This window comes from Theropithecus gelada, chromosome 6 (genome assembly GCF_003255815.1).
Source record: "Theropithecus gelada isolate Dixy chromosome 6, Tgel_1.0, whole genome shotgun sequence".
Taxonomy (NCBI): Eukaryota; Metazoa; Chordata; class Mammalia; order Primates; family Cercopithecidae; genus Theropithecus; species Theropithecus gelada.
Window position 1 is genome coordinate 153,779,258 of NC_037673.1, and position 26,074 is coordinate 153,805,331.

At 42.2% G+C, this 26,074-nt stretch overlaps 1 protein-coding gene across 1 annotated transcript in view; it reads left to right on the forward strand.

The window, feature by feature from the left end:
- The window catches only part of ITK (IL2 inducible T cell kinase), a 74,935-nt gene extending 51,987 nt beyond the window's left edge, over positions 1-22,948 (forward strand). Inside the window, exons 8-17 of the mRNA XM_025388438.1 lie at positions 41-95; positions 5,540-5,622; positions 7,475-7,608; positions 9,025-9,099; positions 11,065-11,236; positions 11,706-11,922; positions 13,161-13,225; positions 13,316-13,434; positions 16,293-16,450; positions 20,365-22,948. Of these exons, the coding sequence (XP_025244223.1) occupies positions 41-95; positions 5,540-5,622; positions 7,475-7,608; positions 9,025-9,099; positions 11,065-11,236; positions 11,706-11,922; positions 13,161-13,225; positions 13,316-13,434; positions 16,293-16,450; positions 20,365-20,436 (1,150 nt within the window). The 3' untranslated portion in view covers positions 20,437-22,948. The remainder of the gene's footprint in view (positions 1-40; positions 96-5,539; positions 5,623-7,474; positions 7,609-9,024; positions 9,100-11,064; positions 11,237-11,705; positions 11,923-13,160; positions 13,226-13,315; positions 13,435-16,292; positions 16,451-20,364) is intronic.
- Positions 22,949-26,074: the final 3,126 nt, after the last annotated feature.

Here is a 26,074-nt window from a genome sequence, read left to right on the forward strand (position 1 = left end):
TAAAATATGTCATTGACATATGACTTTTACTTGCTTTCAGGTGGTACAATAAGAGTATCAGCCGAGACAAAGCTGAAAAACTTCTTTGGGACACAGTAAGTCTCCTTAACCTGTCTTTTGACATAAAACAAAATGAATTAAGTGCAGTGTCTCATGCCTGGAATCCCAGCGATTTGTCAGGTCAAGGTGGGAGGATCACTTGAGCCCAGGAATTCAAGGTTACAGTGAGCTGTGATTGTACCACTGTACTTCAGCCTGGGCAAGATCAAGAACCTGTCAAAAGAAGGGAGGAAGGGAGGAAGGAAGGAAGGAAGGGAGGGAGGGAAGGAGGTAGGGAGGGAGGGAGGGGAAGAAATGGAAAAAGGAAAGAAAGAATTGTATTGTTTTTTCAGCCTTGCTGTGTTTTATGCCCATGCAGTGGATTAATAGGTTGGATTAACAATAGTTTTCGTGTCTGGTGAAAATATTCTGGGAATTTACAGGACTAGCAAACCACAGGATGAGAAACCTGGGCTTGGCATTGGCATGCAGACATCACCACAGCTGCAGCAGTCTTTATGAGTGGTGATGGCTGGCCATGGAGTGCCATCAGGGCTGGTCTGCCATGCCTTCTTCTCGGTGTAGGTCAGAGGTGCTTATGACTCTGATTCAGCCTGGCTGGGCTGTGAGTCCAGATGGAACACAGCACTTGTTTTAATAGTTATTCTTTAAAGCCATGCATAGCAGGACTGATTTTACTCAGGGATGTCAAGATTAAGGGAGAAAGGGAAGAGAAAAGTAGAAACCACGGTATGGTGGGGGCAGGTACTGGGCTCTAGTTCCTTAAGTCATCAACTCAGTGTGTGACTTTGGGGACCTCTCTTCTTCCTTCTGGGCCTCAGTTTATCAATGAGTAGAAGGGGAGCATTGGATTGAATTGCCATCCCTGATTTAATCAAAAATACAGAATTGTTTTTTTGAATTTTTTAGAATTGCTGGGAAATGTTCAAAAGTACAGATTCCCAGGTCCCACTCCAGATCCACAGAATCAGAGTCTCCAGCATGAGTTCCTGGGAATCTGTGCTTTCTCAAGTTAAATTTACAATGCAAATGTGGCCAGCTCAAACCTGGCACCGCCAGTCTATGTTAATGGATAACAAAGTAGAACTTGATTAATATGAGCTAATTGAGTGGAGTGCAAAATTAATTAAAACTCTGAATTACACTGTGTTTAAACAAGTGTAGTTTTGTTATATTAAATCACACATCAGTTAATGTTGTCTGAGGAGCACTTCAAACAGCCCACATTAATAATTTCCTAGAGATGATTCCTGTATTACGGCAGTTCTTGTGAGGTGCTAAGTCCATTTTGCTTGCTCTGGCAGTTGAAACATTCCTCCTTATTGATATATATGAATGTGGAGGGGAGTTGTTTGTTTTGTTTGTTTGCTTGTTTATTTATTTATTTTGAGACAGAGTCTTGCTCTGTCACCCAGGCTGGAGTGTAGTGGCCTGATCTTGGCTCACCACAACCTCCGCTGCCTGGGTTCAAGTGATTCTCCTGCCTCAGCCTCCTAAGTAGTTGGGATTACAGGCACATGCCACCACACCCAACTCGTTGTTGTATTTTTGCTAGAGACGGGGTGTCGCCCTGTTGGCCAGACTGGTCTTGAACTCCTGACCTCAGGTGATCCACCCGCCTTGGCCTCCCAAAGTGCTGGTATTACAGGCATGAGCCACCATGCCCAGACTCCTTACTAATATTTTGAGCTACTTTACCAAATTCTTTTCTCCTCCTTAGGTAAATATGAGGGCAAACTTCAAACTTAGCCCAGATTCTGGATAGAATTGAATGGCATTTTCTTGCTATTTTTCACTGTTTTTGTATGCTGTTTTTGAAACAATAGCTGTATTATTTCTAGGTGTATTTAGAGTCTTTTTATGTAACAAGTATAGGACCTTTAAGAGAGGAATTGCTGCATAGTATTCCATGGTGCATATGTGCCATGTTTTCTTTGTCCAGTCTATCACTGATGGGCATTTGGGTTGGTAAAAGGATGGGTTCATGTCCTTTGCAGGGACATGAATGAAGCTGGAAACCATCATTCTCAGCAAACTAACTCAGGAACAGAAAACCAAACACCGCATGTTCTCACTCATAAGTGAGAGTTGACAATGAGAACACATGGACACAGGGAGGGGAACATTACACACCGGGGTCTGTTGGTGGGTGGGGGGCTTGGGGAGAGATAGCATTAGGAGAAATACCTAATGTAGATGATGGGTTGATGGGTGCAGCAAACCGCCATGGTACATGTATATCTATGTAACAAACCTGCAGGTTCTACACATGAACTTAAAGTATAATAATAATAAAAGAGATGAATTGATTCATTACACCTTTTTATGAACTAAAACTCCTGGTATACTGCCTCATACATATTTTGCCACTACACTATAAACGCTTTATCTTGTTCCTGCTGTACCTAGGCACCCAAAAGTGTATCTAGCCCCTTGTAGTTGTTCAATAAATATTTGTTGAATGAATGAATGAATACATTGAATGCTTAATAAATGTTTTTAAACTAACAACTCCACTTAAGGGGGACCTGGGTGATCATAAGCATCACTGCAGGAGCTTTTTAAAAATACAAATTGCTGGACTCCAGGCCTATCCAATCAAAACCTCTAGAGGTGGCACCCAAGTTGTTCTGGGACTTACCCATGTTTGGGAGCCACTAAAAAGCATCTCCTAATGTGCTGTATCCGTTCTTCCAATGTTGCCTCCTCCAAGAAGTCTCTCCTGCCTTCCCTCGCCCTAGCTATGGAAAATGGTTTTTCTTGCCTTTGAACTCTTATAGGTCAAATGTTATTATTAGTATTATTACTTCTCCAGTGGCTCTGTTCTCACTCTGCCTCCAATCTCAGCAGTTTCTCTTCTGTCTTTACCCATCTAGGTAGATGGTGAATTCCTTGGAAGTGGGTACTCTGTAATTCACTGAGAACACCTTACAACATCTCACACATGGGGTGACCTGAAGTTCAGACATTATAAACTGTCATTGAAGACTCAATGTTGACCTAATAATTGGTTTGTTTCCAGAGAAGAAAAGCACCACCTCCAGAATGAAAGATGGCGGTACATCAGAGACACTGTTAAAATATAACGCAGCGTAACGAGACTATGAATTATCAGTTCATCTTTTCACAATAATTTAACCTGTGTGTTGAGATTATCTTCTGAAAGGTCACTTTCAAATTATAAGAACAGAAAGCAAGAAAAATACTCCTAACATATCCAACATGTCTCAGATGGAGACTGACAATGGAATAATTACTTCCAATAAGTGGCATACCATAGCATGTGATAATAATGGCCAATAATAACCCTAATAGTCCTTGTCCTGGTATTGTACTCCAGGAGCAATTCTAGGCCCATTACCTTAATTCTCCCAACAACCTTCCAACGGTCATTTTACAGATGAGGAAACTGAAGCTTATACAGTTACTCATCTTTATAAGTTCCTTTTAAGGCCAGGCGCGGTGGCTCACACCTATAATCCCAGCACTTTGGGAGGGTGAGGCAGGTAGATCACTGGAGGTCATGAGTTCAAGACCAGCCTGGCCAACATAGTGAAACCTCATCTCTACTAAAAATACAAAAAATTAACCAGGCATGGTGGCAGGCACCTGTAGTCTCAGCTACTTGGGAGGTTGAGGCAAAACAATCGCTTGAACCCAGGAAGTGGAGGTTGCGGTGAGCTGAGATTGTGCAACTGCACTCCAGCCTGGGAGACGGAATGAGACTCCATCTCAAAAAAAAAAAAAAAAGAAAGAAAGAAAATTCGTTTTAAACCCAGAGATTCTAGAATTCAAACAATTAGCATGGGCTACTGTGTGTGTGCACAGGTGTGCACCCATAAGCAAACCATCTTTGTAGTTGTGGGATACAGGGATTTGCGTTGTTGTAGGTTCTATATACTTTGTTCCTTATGCTCCAAGTGTATGCCATCTGCACAAGGATCTTGTCTAACTCTGACCTTTACTTGGGGCCCTCACTATGTCTAAGTTAAGTGAATCATAATATTAGGCTTAATAAATGTTACCAGCGCAAATTTACAGCGGAGTAGGAACAGAGTGTTAGATACGAAGGACTTAAAATAGATTTCTTATTTTTAATTTCCACCAAGAATGAATACAGTGGTATGTCCATTTATTAGTGCTTATTTCGTCAGTGCTGGCAAAATTGTCAGGGTGGTGAAAGTTACATTCTCAGGGCACTCCCTTCTTCCCACCTCTCTCATGAAACCAGGAGCTTAATGTTTTTTCCTTCTGCCCTGCAGCAAATTCTCACTCTGGAAAGGGCCTAAGAAATATATTATCATTAAGAGAATCCTTATGCACTGTTGGTAGGAATGTTCATTAGTTCAGCCCCTGTGGAAAGCAGTTTGGTGATTTCTCAAAGAACTAAAAATAAAATTATTAGTCAACCCAGCAATCCTATTGCTGGGCATATACCCAACGGAGAATACATTATTCTACCTAAAAGACACCTGCACTCTTCATAACAGCAAAGACATGGAATCAACCTAGGTGCCTATCAACAGTGGATTGGATAAAGACAATTTGGCACATGTACACCATGGGGTACTATGCAGCCCTAAAAAAGAACAAAACTGTGCATTTTGCAGCAACACAGATGCACCTGGAGGAATTATCCTAGGTGAATTAACACAGAAACGGAAAACCAAATACCACATGTTCTCACTTATAAGTGAGAGCTAAACAGACATCAAGATAGGAATAATAGACAGTGGGGACTCCAAAAGTGGGAAGGAAGAGAGAGTGACAAGGACTGAAAAACTACCTATTGGGTACTATGTTCGCTATCTAGCTAATGGGTTCAATAGAAGTCCAAATCTCAGCAATACGAAATATGTCCATGTAACAAACCTGCACACATACCCCCTGAATCTAAAAAAAAAAGGTAAAAGTTTTATATTCCCATTAAGACACTGATGAAGTTTTCAGGACAGTTTTGTGACTTTGTAGGGGAATGGAGAAGCAGCTTCTAACTTTCTTTGAAAGGAGGCATCTGGAGTAGTAGACCAAGCCTGGGCTTTGCTTACATGCCAGAGTTCAAATCCCAATTCTGTCACTTTCTAGTTGTGGGTGGCGGGAATGCCACTTAAGCTCTCTGGCACTCAGTGTCATTGGCAGTTAAGGATACCAATATCCAGACGGCAATATTGTGGTAAGAGTTGGAAAATATCTGTAAAGAGTCTGATCCATGCGGAGCTCTAAAAGGGCAGAGCTTATGTCTCTCTGTCTCCATTCATGGTTCATGTCAGCATGAGAACAGTCTGGGATCCACGTCGGAGACCAAGGAATATCTACTGAAGGACAGGAGTAAATGAAACGGTAGCCATTCTTACTGAAATCTGCTCTATGCCAAGTGGGCCTACAGTATTTCCTCCTTCTCTGGGCAAGAAAGGGGAGCTGGAGGAATAAGCCTGGCTTCCTGAGATCACTAACCTTCCATTCTTTCTAACCATACCAGGGCAAAGAAGGAGCCTTCATGGTAAGAGATTCCAGGACTCCGGGAACATACACCGTGTCTGTTTTCACCAAGGCTGTTGTAAGGTATGGAGCTAACTCTGCTCAGCAAAGTGGAGAGAAACACTTCTGAAGTGTGTGAGCATTGGGGTACAGATGACAAAGTCAGACAGTGCAAGAGGTAGAAGCTCACTAGAAATGGTCTGTTTTCCCTCTTCACTCTGAGAAAACCAAGGCCATGGAGATCAAGGATAGAACTTAAGAGATTTAGAAAGTGACAGAGTTGGGGGTGGATGCCAGGTCCTCTTTCAATTAGCATCTCCGATTTTAGAGTTCTAAAGACATAAAATGCTTGGCACTGTATTGGATGAGTATATAATTTAATACATAGAATAACAGAAGAGATATTTCTATCTGGAAGCAAAAATATATGAACTGCACTTCTGGCTCTGCTCATAAAACTACCTACTGTTAACTGAATCTTTATTATGTGCCAGAAAATATGCAGACCATTTCCAATCCTAAGAAGCCCTGAAGGCAGGTATTACTATGCTCATTTCACACAGAAGAAACCGAGGTTGAGGAGCTGATGGTGCTTCCCTACGGCCGTGGGTCTGAACGGGCCAAGGCACCTCCAGCCTCCAGCCAACTGGACTGCAAGACCCTTGCTGCTTTTCTGCCCCTCTGGGCCTGTTTCTTCTCTGTAAAACAATGTCTAAGAACCTATCTAGGGCTCAAATTCCCTTCTAATTAGAACATTAGTTAGAACTAAGCTGTTTGACAATGACCAAAGTGCAGTCAGAATTAAGAGAAGAGACAAATAATTTTTAAGGTGTGTTTGGAAAATTTTTTTGGAAGACTGAGACTGTGAGCAGGACGTGGAGCAAGGGCAGGTGGCAAAGAGGAAGGGCCTGATCCAGGGATGGGAGGGAACACAGGGGCTGTGCCTCTGCCATGGCTGGGAGATAGTAAGGAGGTGACCTGCAATCCCGCAGGTATGATGGCAAAGGGATGAAACATACAGTCTGTGTTGAGGCTCCCCACAACTACCCCCAGCTTCAGGAACTCACTAGGAGGCCTTACAGGACTAAGACTTATTGAGATTTAATACAGCAAATTGATACAAAGCAAACTCAGCAAAGGGAAAAGACACATGGAACAAAATCTAGAGGCCACAAAACACAAGCTTCCGAGAGTCCTCTCTCACTGGAGCCACACAGGATGTGCCTAATTTCTCCAGCAACAAGTTGTAACCACACGTGAGCACTGTCCACCAGGAGAATTCATCAGAGACTCCATGCCCAAGGCTTTTATTGGAGGCTGTTTCCATAGACAGCCCCTGCCTAGCACATGCCAAAATTCCAGAGACCCAAAAGGAAAACAAGGGTTCACCTTAAATCACACTGTTTCTAGCAAACAGTTTAGGCACAGCTCACCACCCTTATCAGTTAGAGAAAGAGCCCTCCCGAAATCCCAGTTCCCCAACACCAGCCAAGGGCTAAGTGTGCAAGCAGGCCCTTCTAAGGAGAGTCGTCGGGCCTGTTAGGTTCATCCTGTGCAGCGTAAAGTCAAGTAAGTGTGAAGGGGTCATAGAGGCCTTCTGAACGTATGCTGGCAATCAGTTAAATTCACAGAACAGGCAAAGCAATCACATAGCAAATATTTCCCTTCATTCCTTTTGTGGCAGTGGAAGAACCATCACCAATCCATCACAACACTGCTGTCCACTGGGTCCAGACACAACCTCAGAGTCCTTTTAAACACAGTACTGCAGCACCCAGGGCCAACCTGTCAACACTGACTTACAAGCTGAACAATATCTACCATCTTGTGAGAGGTTACAAGACAAAGATAATAAGAACTTAATACTAGTAGACTTTTTCTTTTGTCTCAACATTGCTTCTTAATAATCACTACGTTTACTCTTCATTTGTTTAAGTGAGAACAACCCCTGTATAAAGCACTATCACATCAAGGAAACAAATGACAATCCTAAGCGATACTATGTGGCTGAAAAGTTTGTGTTCGATTCCATCCCTCTTCTCATCAACTATCACCAACATAATGGAGGAGGTAAGCTCTAAAGCAGGGGTGGACCACGGCCGCCCAGCAGGAGGTGAGCAGCAGGTGAGCAAGCATTACTGCCTGACCGCCGCCTCCTGTCAGATCAGCTACATTAGATTCTCATAAGAGTGCAAACCCTATTGTGAACAGCACTTGTGGGATAGGTTGTGCGTTCCTTATAAGAATCAAATGCCTGATGATCTGAGATGGAACAGTTTCATCCTGAAAGCAACCCCCTGCCACACCCATCCATGGACAAACTGTCTTCCACAAAGTCGGTCCCTGGTGCCAAAAAGGTTGGGGACTGCTGCTCTAGAGGACAAAGCCAGAAGGCACCTGGGTTAGGCTTTTTTGAATTGCTATCAAGGAATACCTGAGGCTGGGTAATTTATAAAGAAAAGAGGTTTAATTGGTCCATGGCTCTATAGGAAGCATGGTGCCAGCATCTTCTTGGCTTTTAGGGAGGCCTCAGGAAGCTTTCAGTCATGGCAGAAAGCAAAAGGGGACCAGGAGTATCACATGGCAGGAGCATGAGTGAGGAGGGAGAAGGTGCCACAGACATTTAAACAATCAGGTCTTGCATGAACTCAGAGTGATAACTCATTTATTATCACAAGGACAGCACCAAGGCATTTGTGAGGGATCCTGCCCAATGACCCAAATACCTCCCATCCCACCAGGCCCCACCTCCTTTCCTTTCTTTTCTTTCTTTTTTTTTTTTTTTTTTTTTTGAGACAGAGTTTTGCTCTGTAGCCCAGGCTGGAGTGCAGTGGTTCAATCTTGGCTCATTGCAACCTCCACCTCCCAGGTTCAAGTGAGTCTCCTGCCTCAGCCTCCTGATTAGCTGGGATTACAGGCGTGTGCCACCACATCGGGCTAATTTTGGTATTTTTGGTAGGGACGGGGTTTCACCACATTGGCCAGGCTGGTCTTGAACTCCTGACCTCAGGTAATCTGCCCGCCTCAGCCTCCCAAAGTGCTGGGATTACAGGTGTGAGCCACCATGCCCAGCCAGCGATTACATTTCAACATGAGATTTGGAGGGAACAAACATCCAAACGATATCAGCACCCACACAGGAGACTTAATGAAAACTGGCAAAAGCCCACCCTGGCTTCGTTTTGACCATAAATAATAAACAAATAGAAAAATATGACAAATATTTAATTATATTATGTATCTTCTATTAGCAAGTTATCTTATGGAAATCATGAAATTTTACCACCTGCCCATCTGTGCCTATGATGTTTTCAAGGAGGGCACGATATCAGTAATTAGGCTTTGGGATTTGTTTTCCAGAATAAAATTAGCTTTTGCATCTGATTATTATTATTATTATTATTATTATTATTTGTAGTGATTTAAGGTAGATGGTTGCTACAGCAAAGCCCTAACCACTGTTTCTTGGCTTTTCAATCATCCCAGGCCTGGTGACTCGACTCCGGTATCCAGTGTGTTTTGGGAGGCAGAAAGCTCCAGTTACAGCAGGACTGAGATACGGTGAGCAGTACAATCAGGAATGTAAACTCATGTCCCTCAAGGTCTGGGGCAAATTCTGAATAAACTGGCCATGAGCCTACCTGTTCCCCAGACTACAAATCACCATTAAAACAAGTATATTACATATCTAGAGATGATGGCACTAATGAATATTTACATTGTGTGTAAGAGAAGTACATACATAAGCATATTTCTCTAGGTCAAACCAGTGGCCATTGGTTTTAGTGAAGAGTTCATTAATGAAGTGTTTATTAAGCACCTACTTTGTACAGAGCACTCTACTAAATGCTATTAGAAAAATATTAGAAAACCGTGCCTTAGCACTGTGTTTCCACCTATCTTCTAGAACTTTTATATCATCTAGTTGGCTGAGTAGCAGACTATTGCAAGAACTGCAAGCTGACAGCATCTGGAAGTATTTGTCTGCATAAGAGAGTGTTAAAATTCTTTGGAATGCCTTTAGGCGTGGCATGATCTCCAGTGCTGCAGCCCCTACTATGTTTTCTTGTCCTGTGGAATTGCTTCACTCACTTGGGATTATCTGCCTGGACTCTGAAGGCATATGGCTTTGCATAGCCTTGGCCCCAACTGTGTGCTGCCTGTGGATTAGGCAGAAGGCTGCCTAATTTTCACTTCTTATCTCCTAGGTTGGTGGTTCTCAAACTTCAGTGTGCATCAAAGTCTTCTAGAATGCTTATTAAAAATGTTGACTCCTGGCTCCTATCCAAACACTCACCAAAACACAATCCTTGATAGGGTCTAGGAGTCTGCTTTTTTTTTTTTTTTTCTGGCATGGTCTTGCTTTGTCACCCAGGCTGGAGATGCAGTGGCGTAATCACGGCTCACTGCTGCCTTGACCTCCTGGACTCAAGCGATCCTCCCACCTCAGCCTCCCAAGTAGCTGTGACTACAGACACACGCTACCATGCCTGGCTAATTTTTAAAAATTTTTTGTAGAGACAGGGTCTCACTATGTTGCCCTGGCTGGTCTTAAACTCCTGGGCTCAAGCAATCCTCTTGCCTCGGCCTGCCAGTGTTAGGATGACAGGCATGAGCCACTGTGCCCAGCCGAGTCTACATTTTAAACAAGCATGCTAGGTGATTTTGATACAGGTGGTCAGAGGGCAATACTTTGAGAACCACTGCCACGCATGGGCTTCTTTATCCCTAACCAGCACCATGTCCGGCACATAGTAGGTGCTCAATACTGCTTGTTGTTGAGTCTCTGCCCCAAAGCAGTGGAAATCTTGCTGTTTAGGTACCAGACCAAGCATTGGAAAAGGATAATGCTTCTTTAGCCTCCTTATGAAAATAAGGGTATTCTAATAAATGTAGAATCTTAATGTGTCCATGCTGGATGGGATCTCAGATATTATCTGGTCAGCCCACGCATTTGGTCGGTGAGGAAACTGAGCCTTGGAATCTCGTATTTGTTTGTTAAACTTTTCTTGAGAACCTCCCATGTGCCAGACACTGTGCTAGATTGTGCCTCTGCACAAACTGTCTTTGAATCTGTCTCTTTAACTGCCCCTCCGCTCCAGTAAGGCCTAATAGAGTTCTGCGTATATAGCAGATGCGCTTGATAGATGAACGAATGAAAGAATGATCAGCTCAAATGAAATTTACTTAGTGTGAAAAATGACAATAAAAACTTTAGAGTCAGACATAGAAAATGGTTGTGACATTGCAAGAACCCTTTCTTTAATATTTTGATTAACATGGTTTCTTTAATATCTTGATTAATGCCACTCTCCTTCTTCTTTCCATGTTACCTTCCCACACATATTTTCATAGTTTTCTAGCATATCCTATGTTATTAGGTGGGAAAAAAGATTATTTATTTGCCATCTTTGAATTATATTAACATAGGCTAAAATTCTAGATAGGGCTTTATAATCCCCTGGTATCCCAGTACCTTATATCTACCACTTGCTGACCCCAGGGAACTCTCTCTTTCTCTTCCAGGGAAATGGGTGATTGATCCCTCAGAACTCACTTTTGTACAAGAGATTGGCAGTGGGCAGTTTGGGTTGGTGCATCTGGGCTACTGGCTCAACAAGGACAAGGTGGCTATCAAAACCATTCGGGAAGGGGCTATGTCAGAAGAAGACTTCATAGAGGAAGCTGAAGTCATGATGTGAGTGCTCAAAACACGGATATGCAGAAACTCTGGGTGGAGGAACATCAGTTCCGTGTTCTTGAAATGCCATTCAAACGCCATAGGGTACTATCTCCCTGTGCAAGCTCCCAGCAGTGGCTTCCTATCGCACAGAGAATAAAATAAACTCTTCACAGTGGTCTCCAAAGCCCACCATAATCTGATCATGCCTACCTCCCCCTTCTCAGCTCCTACCCATCTCTCCTCCGGTCCATGACATGCCAGCCCCACTGGCCTCTGCTCATCTTCACACACACAGCTGACTCCTTGCCATTTGTCAGGTCTCAGCTCCAATGACATGTTTTTGTTTTGGGAAGGGAATGAATATTATTTTCATCCAAACCATAAATTAGACAAAATGACCATTGGCTATTTTGGTACCATAATATTTTTGGCATTTTGGGGAGGCTGAGTTTAGGCCATCTCACCCCTTGTCTTTTTCCTCCAGGAAACTGTCTCATCCCAAACTGGTCCAGCTGTATGGGGTGTGCCTGGAGCAGGCCCCCATCTGCCTGGTGTTTGAGTTCATGGAGCACGGCTGCCTGTCAGATTATCTACGCAGCCAGCGGGGACTTTTTGCGGCAGAGACCCTGCTGGGCATGTGTCTGGACGTGTGTGAGGGCATGGCCTACCTGGAAGAGGCATGTGTCATCCACAGAGACTTGGTATGAGCACGCAGGGTGAACACCCACAGGTCCAGGGTAAAGGGACAGGTCTCACTGAAATGACTGGGAATGCATTAATAAATAATACATCACAGACAATCTCCTTTCCTCTCTCAACTTCTCCCTTCCTTCACCTACTTTGGGTGGTCCTAGTGGAAAGTGCTGCATGAGGACTTACTTCTGGGCCCTAATCCCAGTCCAAAGTCTTTCACCTCCTGCATTTCAGTTTATATTCTTCCAAAATGGAGATCACTGCCACTCCTTCTTAACCTCCCTGTGACTCAGTTTCCTCCTGGTAAATTGAGGAAACTGAGTTTGTCTGAAGGTGTTATTCAAGGGTCTACCAGAATCACACTGGGGAAGCCCTTAAGCTCCTCTCAGAATCTCTGGTGGCTGGGACTCAGGAATATTCATTTTAACACATTCCCCATGTGATTTGTACGCACATTAGAATTTGAGACATACGGCCGGGCGTGGTGGCTCATGCCTGTAATCCCAGCACTTTGGGAGGCCAAGGTGGGTGAATCACAAGGTCAGGAGTTCAAGACCAGCCTGGCAAACATGGTGAAACCCGATCTCTACTAAAAATACAAAAAAATTAGCTGAGCTTAGTGGCGGGCACCTGTAACCCTAGCTACTCGGGAGGCTGAGGCAGGAGAATTGCTTGAACCCAGGAGGCAGAGGTTGCAGTGAGCTGAGATCATGCCACTGCACTCCAGCCTGGGCAACAGAGTAAGACTCTATCTAAAAAAAAAAATGGAGACACACTGGGGTGTTATCTCTAAGGGCTCTTTCAAAGCAACATTGTATAATACTAATTTGGGGTCAGATACTCTCCTTATTAAAGAATAGTTTTAAGAGGATTAACAACATCAAAACATTCTTAATCTAGTCAACTGGGAGACACTTTCTTCCTGTTATCCCTGATGTTAACATTTCCTATCACATCAGGTTGCATTAGAGCCTATCCTTGGTTAGACAACACCAAGGATTTCTAATTAGAACTCAAGAATGGAGATAAACTTACTCATCTTGATAGTGGATCTTACACATTCAACTTTCCAGTTCACTTCTAGCAGGCATTTGTGAGGCTTAATTAACATTTGTAAAGCTCCAGGATGCCCTTGTATGACAGCACTGCAGTAAAGCAAAGGACTGGAATTATAGGAGACTCCTTAACTACTGACAACCCATCAACAGATTTCCTCTCCCCCTTTGTTTGCCTGTCTCCTCTCCAGGCTGCCCGAAATTGTTTGGTGGGAGAAAATCAAGTCATCAAGGTGTCCGACTTTGGGATGACAAGGTAAAAGAGGGATGTGGTGCCAGTGAAGTCTCAGGAATGGGACTCAGGCCCCCGGAACATTGTGACCTTCTCCCTCCACTCTCTTCCCAGGTTCGTTCTTGATGATCAGTACACCAGTTCCACAGGCACCAAGTTCCCGGTGAAGTGGGCATCCCCAGAAGTTTTCTCTTTCAGTCGCTATAGCAGCAAATCGGATGTGTGGTCATTTGGTGAGTGTCATGCTGGGCCCCACTGCCCCAAGATCTGGGCTGCAGGCCAGCTGTTTCCTTTATCAAATGCAGATAACCTTACCCACCCTGAACCCAGTATCATACCATGAGGGTGTCCCACTGGAGGGTTGCGTAAGAAAGGCCTTGAAAACTATGAAAGGGTCTTCATTATTTTGTTTGTTTTTAGAGATATTGGACATGGTTGGGAGCTAAACTAAAAGTGAAAACAGCGTTCTGGTGCCAGCTGCTGTGAAGTCAAAAGCTGGAGAAATCAGGAGATTCAAATATGAGCCCCTTGAAGGCAGGGACCATGTTTCGTCCAACATTACATTTCCATACTTATCTCTCAATAAGTATTAATATTTATTAATTCAAAAACAATGAACTGAGGATCTATTCTATGCCAAGGGCTAATCTAGGTGCTGAGGATGCAATGGTTCATAGGACAGGAAAGACTTCTGTTCTTTTGGAACTAAATTTGAGACGGGAGGAGAGACAGAAAATCACAAAAGATCATAATAACCATCATAAACCATAACAATCATAAACAAGCTAAGGGATAGAAGATAAAGTCAAGCAATCATAAGTAGGTGCTAGGAATAAAATAAAACAGTAATGGGGCAGAGTGACTAGAATGGAGAGAGGGTCTGCTTTGAATAGGGTGGTGTGGGAGGGCCTTTCTCAGAAGGTAATTCTTTAGCAGAGACTTGAATGATAGGAGGGAGCTGTCACCATTTGAAGAGACAGGGAACAGTGTCCCTGATAGAGGGACCAGCAAGTGCAAAATCTTGGTGCATCCAAAGAACAGGGGGTACTGACTTATTGGGAGAACAATAGACAATGAAGGTGGCAGGCCATGATAAAGAATTAGAATTTCTAAAAAGTGCAAAGGGCTATGAATGAATGAATGATGTTGGTATGGCGGGATGTACCAAATGTTCTTGCTGGATTTGTCATGTCACCTGAAGTCATAGTTTGTGCATACTAAAGTGTGCAACAAATATATACCAGAGAACCTCTTTGATTTGGATTACAAGAAGAATTATACTGTGTACAGAAACTACTTGAAGATTGATTTTTGCCATTCGGTATGAAGGAAGGGTTTGACAAGGTCTTACTAGTAGTAGAAACCAGGGGGAGGTTGGCTAGGTAAATCTTTTAGGAGAAGAATGAGTGTTAAAAATCTTCTCCAGCATTTTAGACTATCCATCTCTAGGAGCCAAGTGGTTTGTTAATTATGAGTCCTACCTGTTTCTTAAAACAGTCCCCTGTTCACCAAACCTAGCAGCCACTTTGTTAACCAGGTTTAAGTTACAGAATGGACCTGAAAGAAATTTACTAACAGCATTCTTGGATGACTCTCCTCTCCCCAGTGTGTATAACTAGGAAGGTTGGGGCTGATGTACAGTCATCTCACTATGGGTGATGAAACTGATCACACTGCACCAAGCAAGGGCCCCACAATGAGACATTTGGAGCAATGGCCACTTTAGCACATTCACCTTCTGACTCTGAATGGGGTTTATTCAGCCAAAGGGTATCAGCCTGGGAATTTCCTGCAAAATCTTACCGTTAGAGGGTTGGGCTGAAATTCATCCCTGCCTAGGATATGTTATTTGAAGAGAGTCCAGAAATGGGGTTGATGGATGGATGCAGAATAGAAAGAGGTCAATGAAAAAAAAGTGTGAAAAAACTGGGGGTACCAGCCTAAGCAACAGAAACCTGGATGAACTGAAAGCTCCATGCCTGCATCAACCCATTTGACTTTGTCCTATGTTTTAAGATTTTTTGCCCTCATTAGCAGTGTGCTATTCAGAACAAGTCAACCTCTTTGTACTTCACTCAATTTTTTTTATCTATACATATCTCATCTATGCATCTATGTATTAAAGAAATCATTCTGAAACCATGTTTTAGCAGCAGCACATTTTCAAATAAATTTTCACTAAAAATTATGGTGTCTTGGAGTGATAAGCATTCTTATTTAGGGTCAGGTTCTGAATTTCCAACTCCGGAGGCACCTCTGAGTAACACTAGAGATTCTGATCACTGGATCTGGGCTAGGGCCCAGGAATCTGCCATTTGAACAAGCCTGTGAGATGATTTTTATTCAGGTGTTTTGGGGATCATGCGTTGGGAATGTGTACTCTAAGATTCTCTGGAACAAGCTTCGGAAAGCTCTGGATTAGCTGATTTGCAAGCAGCCTTCTTGCTCTGACAACCTGTGAATATATCAGCACATGATAAAGACAAAGCTGGGTGTGACATTTCTACTAAGGGGAGAAGAGGAAAAGAAAGGGATTAAATCAGAGGTCAAAACTAGACAAGCAAAAGATGTGTTTTGCTTAGTCTGCATGGTATTTTTAAAATTCAAGAAGTTCAACTCTTAATTTTTGACTTCTTTTTTAAAAAAAAAAATCAGAAAATGTGACAATTCTGATCCCTCATTTTCATGTGCCATACTTTGGTTGGAGTCAAATCATAGCTGTCTCCTTAAGACAGAACTGTTTATTTCATTTTCCACAATCCTCCCCAATCCCTATAGTGTCACACCTCCTGCACGCCATTGATTTACATCCTGCATCGTGGTGTTTCAGTCTACAACTGTTAGTTGTAGCATTTGAGTTTGATATAACAAAGGGTCCATCTTGAAAAATCCTTCTCCACTACAAAGGTCGGGAAATTTCAGTTCTTTAAAAATAAGACAGGCCTAACAAACCTCAGGTAGACTCAATGTACTTCTGGAGGTAGCACATGGATCCTAGTGCCAAGGAGTCTGTAATTTCTAGAGGCAGGTTGGTTTGTTTGCTGTCTGTGAGCTTTGTCATTCACTGTGCTGTGCTCACCATTTCTCGTAGGTGTGCTGATGTGGGAAGTTTTCAGTGAAGGCAAAATCCCGTATGAAAACCGGAGCAACTCAGAGGTGGTGGAAGACATCAGCACCGGATTTCGGTTGTACAAGCCCCGGCTGGCCTCCACACATGTCTACCAGATTATGAATCACTGCTGGAAAGAGGTCAGCGGAGGAAGTGCTTCCCCATGCATTGTCGTATACAATTTCAGGACCTGCCTCCTCCTTCCCTAGAGAAAGGAACCCTCTCAGAAGGATGAGGCAGGAGGGATAACTAATATAGATTAGCAACAACATGACTTTGAGGATCTATTAACGGGATGGATCCCCCATCCCTAAAAAGGAGCTGACGGTGACCTTAAAGGTTATTTGGTTTGCTACATAATGTCACAAGCTATAAGCATAGCTTCAGAGAGGAAGATGGGGTGTGGCCTATGCCAGTTTCCTTCTTGATTTTCTGAGAAGAGAAAAAAAAATCCGTAACATCATAAAACCATTAGAAGTTATAGAAATAACTTCGGGAACGAAGTTCACTTGCGCTATGAAAATATTAAAATGGCTTAATTTGAGTACATTTTATTCATTCAGCAATTTAAAATGAATGGGGAGGCAATTACTCCGTACCCACCCGGGTGGCTCATTTACCCCATCCCTGGACTGCAGGCCATGGCTTGAGTCCCATCACTGTGAGTCTTAGTCTTTGCTGAGTTAGAAAATCATACATTTCAGCCAAAGTGGAAAGTTGCTGAAATAGAGAATTAATAAAAATTCAGATCATTGTAGGACAACAAGGTGGAATACAAAAAATTTAGAACACTAGGATTTTGTCTCAGCTTTACCATTTATTTGCCACTAATCTTTGACAATTCTCTGAACTTCCTTTTTCTTACTGTTGAGAGAATTAAATAATGATTGATCTATGAGTTCACAGAGCTTTTATAATCGGAAAGAAACAAACAATAAAGACATAAACAAGGGCATAAAACAAATCTTATCCACTTCATAAGGATTAGCTGCAATAGTAATAATGATGGCTGACATTCAGTTAGCACTTTTTTCCTCTTTTAACCATCATGTATTGATTTTTTTAAATTAATAGACTTTATTTTTTAACAAAGAGTACGGAGTTCTCATATACCCACCTCACCTGAACAGTTTCACTGTTCACTAACATTTGGCATGAGTGTGATACTTTTGTCACAATTAATGAACTTCTATTAATACATTAACTAAAGTTCATAGTTTACATTAAGGTTCAGTCTTTGTGCTGTAGAGTTCTGTAGGTTTTCACAAATTCATAATGCCATATATCTGTCACTATAGTATCAGACAGAATAGTTTTACTGCCCTAAAAAATCTCCTGTCCTTCACCCATTTATCCCTCTCCTCATCACCAGACCACTGACAACTACTGATCTTTTCACTGTCTCCATAGCTTTGCCTTTCTCAGCATGCCATATGTTGGCATCATACAGCATGTAGGCTTTTCGGACTGGCTTCTTTCACTCAGTAATATGATTTAAGATCCCTCCATGTCTTTTTGTGGCTTAATAACTAATTTCTTTTTATTGTGAAATAATATTCCATTGTATGGATATATCACAGCTTGTTTATCTACTTACCTACTAAAGGAAATCTTGGTTGCTTTCAGTTTTTCTGTTGTTTGTTTGTTTGGGTTTTGGGGGTTTTGTTTTGTTTTGTTTGAAATGGGGTCTTATTCTGTCACCCAGGCTGGAGTGCAGTGGTGCGATCTCAGCTCACTGCAACCTCTGCCTCCCCGTCTCAAGCGGTCCTCCCACTCGGCCTCCCAAGTAGCTGGGACCACAGACGTGTGCCACTGTGCCGAGCTAATTTTTTGTATTTTTAGTAGAGATGGGGTTTGCCACACTGCCCAGGTGAGCTCAGGCAATCAATCCACCCACCTCAGGCCTCCTGTAGTGCTGGGATTACAGGTGCGAGTGCTCAGGCAGACTGGTGTCTTTCACTCAGTAATATGCCTTTGAGGTCCCTCCATGTCTTTGTGGCTTGATAGCTCATTTCTTTTTATTGCGAAATAATATTCCATTGTATGGATATACCACAGTTTGTTTATACATTTACCTGCCAAAGGAAATCTTGCTTGCTTTCAGTTTTAAACAATTATGAATAAAGCTGCTATAAATGTTTATGTGGAGATTTTTGTATGCACATAAATTTTCAACTCAATTGGGCAAATGCCTAAGAGTATGCTTGTTGAATCATATGGTAAGACTATGTTTAACTTGTTAAGAAACTGCCAGAATGTCTTCCAAAGTAGCTGTATTATTTTACATTCCCACCAGCAATGAGAGTTCCTCATTAGCATTCGTTGTTTTGGATTTCAGTGGTTCTAATAGATGTGTAGTCATATTATATTGTTGTTTCAATTTGCATTTTCCTAATGACATATGATGTTAAGTATATTTTCATATGCTTATTTGCCACCTGTATATCTTCTTGGTAATATCTATTCAGATCTTTTGCCCATTTTTCAATCAGGTTGTTTGTTTACTTACTGTTGAGTTTTAAGAGTTCTTGGTATATTTTGGATACAAGTCCTTTATCAGACATGTGCTTTGCAAATATTTTCTCCTAGTCTGTGGCTTGTCTTCTTATTCTCTTGACAGTGTCTTTCACAGAGCAGATTTTTAAAATATTTTAACAAAGCTCAACATCAACTTGTTTATTCATGAATTGTGCTTTTGGTTTACATCTAAAAACTCATTGCCAAGCCCAATGTCCCCCAAATTTTCTCCTATGTTATTATGGAAGTTTTATAATTTTGCATTTTTACATTTAGGTCTGTGATCCACTTTGAGTTAATTTTCCTGAAAGGTATAAGGTCTGTGACTAGAGTCATTGTTTCACATATGGATGTCCAATTATTACAGCACTGTTTGTTGAAAAGACTATACCCTTTCTCCTCTGTTCCTTTGTTAAGTATTAGTTTACTATATTTATATGGATCTATATCTGGGCTGATCCATTAATCTGTTTGTTTATTCTTTCACTAGTACCATCCTGTCATTACTGTAGCTTTAAAGTAAGTCCTGAAGTCAGGTAGGGTCAATCTTCTAGCTTTGTTATTGTTCTTCATTATCGTATTGGCTCTCTGGGTCTTTTGCCTCTCCATATATATGTTACAGTAAGTTTGTCAATATCTACAAAATAACCTGCTGAGATTTTTATTAGGATTGTATTGAATCTATAAGTGAAGTTGGGAAGAACTAACATTTTAACACTATAGTGTCTTCCTGTCCATAAGCATGGAATATCTGTCCATTTATTTAGATCTTCTTTGGTTTCTTTTATTAGAATTTTTTTTTTTTTTTTTTTTTTTTTTTTTTGAGACGGAGTCTCGCTCTGTTGCCCAGGCTGGAGTGCAGTGGCCGGATCTCAGCTCACTGCAAGCTCCGCCTCCCGGGTTTACGCCATTCTCCTGCCTCAGCCTCCCGAGTAGCTGGGACTACAGGCGCCCGCCACCTCGCCCAGCTAGTTTTTTGTATTTTTTTAGTAGAGACGGGGTTTCACCATGTTAGCCAGGATGGTCTCGATCTCCTGACCTTGTGATCCGCCCGTCTCGGCCTCCCAAAGTGCTGGGGTTACAGGCTTGAGCCACCGCGCCCGGCCGCTTAATTTTTTCTCATATAGATCCTGTAGATATTTTCTGAGATTTATACCCAGATATTTCATATTTTGATGTTCTTTAGCATTAATGTCATGATATATTTTTATATGTGATTTAATTCTCAAAACAATTTCATGAGGTAGATACTATTATTATTCCCATTTTACAAATGACAAAACTGAGGTTCAAAGAGGTTAAATAATCTGCTCAATGTCACACAGCTAATTCATGGTACAACTGAAATTAAACACTAGTCTATTGGATTCCAGAATACCTGCTGTTAAAAACTAGGACAATGTATGTGGAATACAGTCTATATGGAAGCACATATAAAACTCCACAGGGGATGCTGCTATTAAATTCTGGTTTGTTTTGGATTTACCTATGACACACAAGTACAGGGAACTTACAGAATTCTTTTTTCCCTCTCCAGAGACCAGAAGATCGGCCAGCCTTCTCCAGACTGCTGCGTCAACTGGCTGAAATTGCAGAATCGGGACTTTAGTAGAGACTGAGTACCAGGCCACGGGCTGCAGATCCTGAACGGAGGAAGGATATGTCCTCCTTCCATAGAGCATTAGAAGCTGCCACCAACCCAGGACCCTCCAGAGGCAGCCTGGCCTGTGGCATCAGTCCCTGAGTCACCATGGAAGCAGCATCCTGACCACAGCTGGCAGTCAAGCCACAGCTGGAGGGTCAGCCACCAAGCTGGGAGCCAGGCCAGAACAGAAATGATGTCTCTGCCCTCCCTCTAGCCTCTTGTCACATGTGGTGCACAAACCTCAACCTGACAGCTTTCAGGCAGCATTCTTGCACTTCTTAGTAATAGAGAGAGACATGAGTAAGACCCAGATTGCTATTTTTATTGTTATTTTTAACATGAATCTAAAGTTTATGGTTCCAGGGACTTTTTATTTGACCCAACAACACAGTATCCCAGGATATGGAGGCAAGGGGAACAAAGAGCATGACTCTTTTTCTAAGAAAACTGGTGAGTTAACTAAGGTTAGAGTGAGTGTGCTCTGTTGCTGTGATGCTGTCAGCCACAGCTTCCTGCCGTAGAGAATGATAGAACAGCTGCTCACACAGGAGGCCGGATATTCTGAGAAGCAGCTCTATGAGGTTTTACAGAGTACGCTGCTACCTCTCTCCTTGAAGGGAGCATGGTGAGACCCGTTGGATGGATTGGGGTGAGCAGTTCAGGTCCCATGCTTGGAGCGTTGGGTATCTGATGTCTGCGCCAGAACAAGAGAACATCTGACGGTGGAGAACCACGTGGTACAAGAAGAGACCTTAGGTTTTATCACTCCCATGCTCATCTTTTATATGAAGCTGTGCAGGTGACTATGTCTCTTCTTCAGCACAGAACGCTTCCACCAGCATCCTGAGAAGAAATGATCGCTTCTGAATACGGACTCTAAGGGGCATCCTGTTTTTCCAGTCTCTGGGAATCAGCCCCTTCTCTGCACTATCCGATCCTCATCAACAGAGGGCAGCATTGTGTTGGTTAGTGTTGCTTTGGCGAGCAATTGAAACTTGTTTAGGCCCTAGGATTGAACAATTTTAAGGTTGAGACTCCAAGCCTCCTAAAATTCTAGGAGAGAAATAAAGAGTCTGTTCTTGCTCAAACCATCAGGATGGAAACAGCCAGGCACTGACTGGGGTGCTTCTAAGAGGCACGAGAATGCCTACTCTGGCTTGAGCACTTCTGTATGCAAGGCGAATATGTGCTGAGCTAGGAGACTTTCCTGCACTATCTCTGTTCACCCAGGGTTCACATCTCCATGAGGCAGTATTATGATTCCCATTTTACAAATAATGTAACTGAGACTTTAAAAGACCAAGACATCTGCCCAAAGTGACGGAACCAGAAAGTCTAGAGCTGGTATTCTAGCCCAAATCTGTCTGACCCCAATACACAGATTCTTTATTCCTTTTCGACAATGCCTCCTACTGAAAGTGAAGGGGATTGAAGAGGGAATAAATACAACAGAGAGGAAAGATGGAAAGTCAGTAAAGAAGTAAATATAGAACCACTAGCGAATAGTGTTGCTCTGGCACAGACCACTGTGGTTGATGGCATGGCCCTCCAACTTGGAATAGGATTTTCCTTTTCCTACTCTGTATCCTTACCTTGGTCATGTTAATAGTTATGAACCCTTTAATTCTCAGTTAATGAACCCTTTAATTCTCACAACCCACCAGTCATGTTGCTTGAAGCCGTTTATAGACGAGCTTCAAAGCAACTTTAGAAGATTCTTCTGTAGAAGTGTGAGTCCTTCCTTTAATTATCATTCCAACTTTCAGCTGCAGTCTTCTTGAACCCTTCATGAGGAGGGACATTCCCTGATATGAGAGGATGATGTTGCAATTGGCTCTTTCTAAATCATGTGACATTTTGACTGACTTGAGATTCAGATGCATAACTTTTAATTATAATTATTGTGAAGTGGAGAGCCTCAAGATAAAACTCTGTCATTCAGAAGATGATTTTACTCAGCTTATCCAAAATTATCTCTGTTTCCTTTTTAGAATTTTGTACATTATCTTTTGGAACCCTTAATTAGAGATGATTTCTGGAACATTCAGTCTAGAAAGAAAACATTGGAATTGACTGATCTCTGTGGTTTGGTTTAGAAAATTCCCCTGTGCATGGTATTATCTTTTTCAAACTCAGATTCATCAAAGCCTTAAGTCAACATGTGTAGATACTTCACCTCCCGGTGTCCTATCCCGCAAAATGGGCTTCCTGCCTGGTTTTTCTCTTCTCACATTTTGTAAATGGTCCCCTGTGTTTGTAGAGAACTCCCTTATGCGGAGTTTTGTTCTAGTTTTATTTTGTAGATTTTGCATTTTGTACCTTTTGAGACTATGTATTTATATTTGGATCAGATGCATATTTATTAATGTACAGTCACTGCTAGTGTTCAAAATAAAAATGTTACAAATACGTGTTATCCTTTGTAGAGCACACAGAGTTAAAAGTTGAATATGGCAATATTAAAGTTGTGTTTTAAGAAATGTGGTGCATAGGGCCTGGGTTCCGTATTTATTTAAATCGCAAACTCTCAGAAATTTTCCTTAAGTAAAAATGGTTATGTGGTTTCATTTTCCACAGACAATTAAAGACTACATATCATTGAACAACATGCATTCAACAAGTAAATATCAAATGTTCCTATGGGTCATGCACACAGCTCAGTGTATGTATCCTCTTGAAAACAAAGATGGAAAAGGCATAGTCTTTACTTCTAAAAAATTCCTAGTCTGATTGTAAAGGAAAACATATAAAGAAATAAAATTATGATACAGCAATTAGGACAACAACAAAAAACTGGTCAAAGAAGAGAAGAGCCCAGAAAAAGTGATGGAATCTATCAGGGAAAGGATGACACCAAGGGAAACTTCCTAGAGCCCTGATACTCAAAGTGTGGTCCCTGGACAAGCAGCAATAGCATCACCATGTTGTGAGAAATGCAGATTCTCAGGCTTCTTCCTCACCTACTGAGCAATAATCTTCATATTAACAAGATCTGCAGGTAATTGTATACACATTAAAGTTTAAGAAGCACTGTTACAAGGATATACTGTCTAACCCAGTTTTGAAGATAAATTTATGAGTTACAAGGTAAGTAAGTGGGCAGAAGTAAGAGAAATAGTTTCCTGGTAGAGAGAACAGGATGTATTGGGAAGCTATTGTCAGTTCACTATTGCTGGAGAGCGCGTGCATGCGCACGTGTGTGTGTGTGTGTGTGTGTGTGTGTGTATTTTCTCAGCAAAGGTAAGGATGATAAAAGAGGTGGGTAAATTGAAACTGAGTCTATAAATTTAGGCAAGAACTATACTTTAAAAGACCAGGAAGTTGGAATTTCACCCTATAGGTAGAAAAGATGTCATGGCACAGCAAGAGAAGGTCAAATTTGTGATCTGTGTTTAAGAGTATATTCTGACAGCAGCATAGTGAATGGATTTGAGAAAGGCAAAGCCAGTGGAAAAGAAACTAATTCGGAGATGATTTTTGCCTTGTTCACAGTACCATATTATTTTTCCTAATCATTCACTGTCATCTGCTGTGTGGGTGATATATGGAAATTGTAATTTGGAGTTCGTCGCTTACTGTTGGATAACAACAAAATAGCTTTCCCTCTTAAAATCCCAGTAATATAAAGGCTGGGTGGTTATAGTTTTGGTGTCCAGTAGTTTTTCAGTCCACTAAATGCCCAGCTCCATTGCAGGAGCCAGTTTGTGTGCCAACCACTGAGCATGGATGAGAAAGCTCAAGGCTTCCATGCAGTCCTTTCTAGAACTCACCTCTGGGCTTGAATCCCACTGCCAAATCATCCACACGAGAAAGTCAAAAGCAGATTGGAGGAACAGATCCGCTTCTTAGAGGATTTTTCCTGCAGACCTTGCCCTTCTCAGAATCTCCTAACACCTAAGGCCACCCTTTTGAAGAAGAGACAAATACCTCATTCAGCAAGACAGGGAGTGTGTGCATCATCAGGTGCGGAAACAGCTCCAGATTCCCAATTAGAGGGCTTGGGAAGGTGGCCTGGTCAGGAAGAGAGGGTTAGGGGTGGAAGCTGCATTTGAACAGTAAGCACATGGTTTTACTTTAGAATAGATATTAATTTGCGTGAGCTTTAATGGGGAAGGTGCTGAAATTTTGGTGCACTGAGGCTCACTTCCCAGAGCCACCCCTTGGTACAAGCACTAGGGGTGTGTATGGTTGTGTAACGGTGTGTCTGCAATGACTTTGAGATTCTCCCTAAGGTACAATGTATAGGATAACAGAATCAGACAATGAGTGGTAGAAGGAGTTTTAGAGGTCATTTATTTACTTCATAAATGTTTACTGTTCATCTACTATGGCTCTTTGTTAGGTACATGATCTAAAAAGATGACTAAGATATATTATCAGTTAGGGACCAAGCATGTCACAATCAAATTAGCATAATTCGAGGAGAACTTTTTCACAAAGGACTATTTAAAACTGTGTGGGTCAGTTTGGGAGAACCTTAGAAAGTGGTACAGAGGAAAACGACAGCTGAGCACTCATGCTATGGTTTGAATGCTTGTGCTCCTCCAAAATTCCTATTGAAACAATCTCCAGTGCAATAGTATTAAGTGGTGAGGCCTGTAGGAGGTGATCAGGTCGTGAGGGCTCTGCCCTTATGAATGAGATTACTGCCCTTATGAAAAGGTTTGAGGAGTTAGTCCCTTTCTGCCCTTTACCCTTCTGCCATATGAGAACACAGCAACAAGGTGTCATCTATGGAGCAGAAAGCGAACCCTGACCAGACACTGAATCTGCTGGCACCGTGGTCTTAAGCTTCCCAGTCCCCAGCACTGTGAGAAATAAATTTCTGTGGTTTATAAATTACCCAGTCTAAGGTATTTCATTATAGCAGCTTGAGTAGCTTGAAACAAGTAGTTATCACCCCCAGGCCCGAAAGGATGATGAGCGGGAGTGGTCATTTAAATATGGAAAGAGAATATTAGAGAGTGCTGCCTTAAAGGAGAAGACCTTTAGTAAGGGACAGAGGAAACCCAAGGCAACATCACAGGGAGGAAGCCAGGGGCATCAATACCCTGCCTCACTCTCCTTCCTTCCTCCCATCAACTGGGTCTTCTATTGGTCAAATCCCACTGAAGGCAGAGGACAAGGAAGCCCTAGTAGGGTAGTCCATAGAGGTCGGTCTCCAGGACCAGAGTGCAGGGTGAGAGAGTGGAGTGGTCTGGAGAGACAAAGAGAAGATACCTAGTACAGACACCATCCTTCCTATAAGAGGGCTCAGCCTAGTGAAAAAGTTCAACACTTAAACAAATGCAATTGATTCTCATTACTCATAGATTCTGTATTGGTAAGCTTGTCTACTGGCTAAAATTTATTTAGAACCCTAAAATCAATCCTGGAGGCTTTTCCTGCAGTCATTCATGACATGGCCAAGTGTGGAGCAGTGAAAATTTTGCATTGCTCCATATACACATTCCCAACTGAGGTCAAACAGAGTGGTGTTCAGCTCTCATGCTGCAAGCAAGTGGCTTTAGAAAAGCCTATTTAGTGACACATTTTCTGCATTTCTGTACTTTTTTTCTGGTGATTTTGCTGTTTAAAATGGCCCCCAGCCAGGCATGGTGGC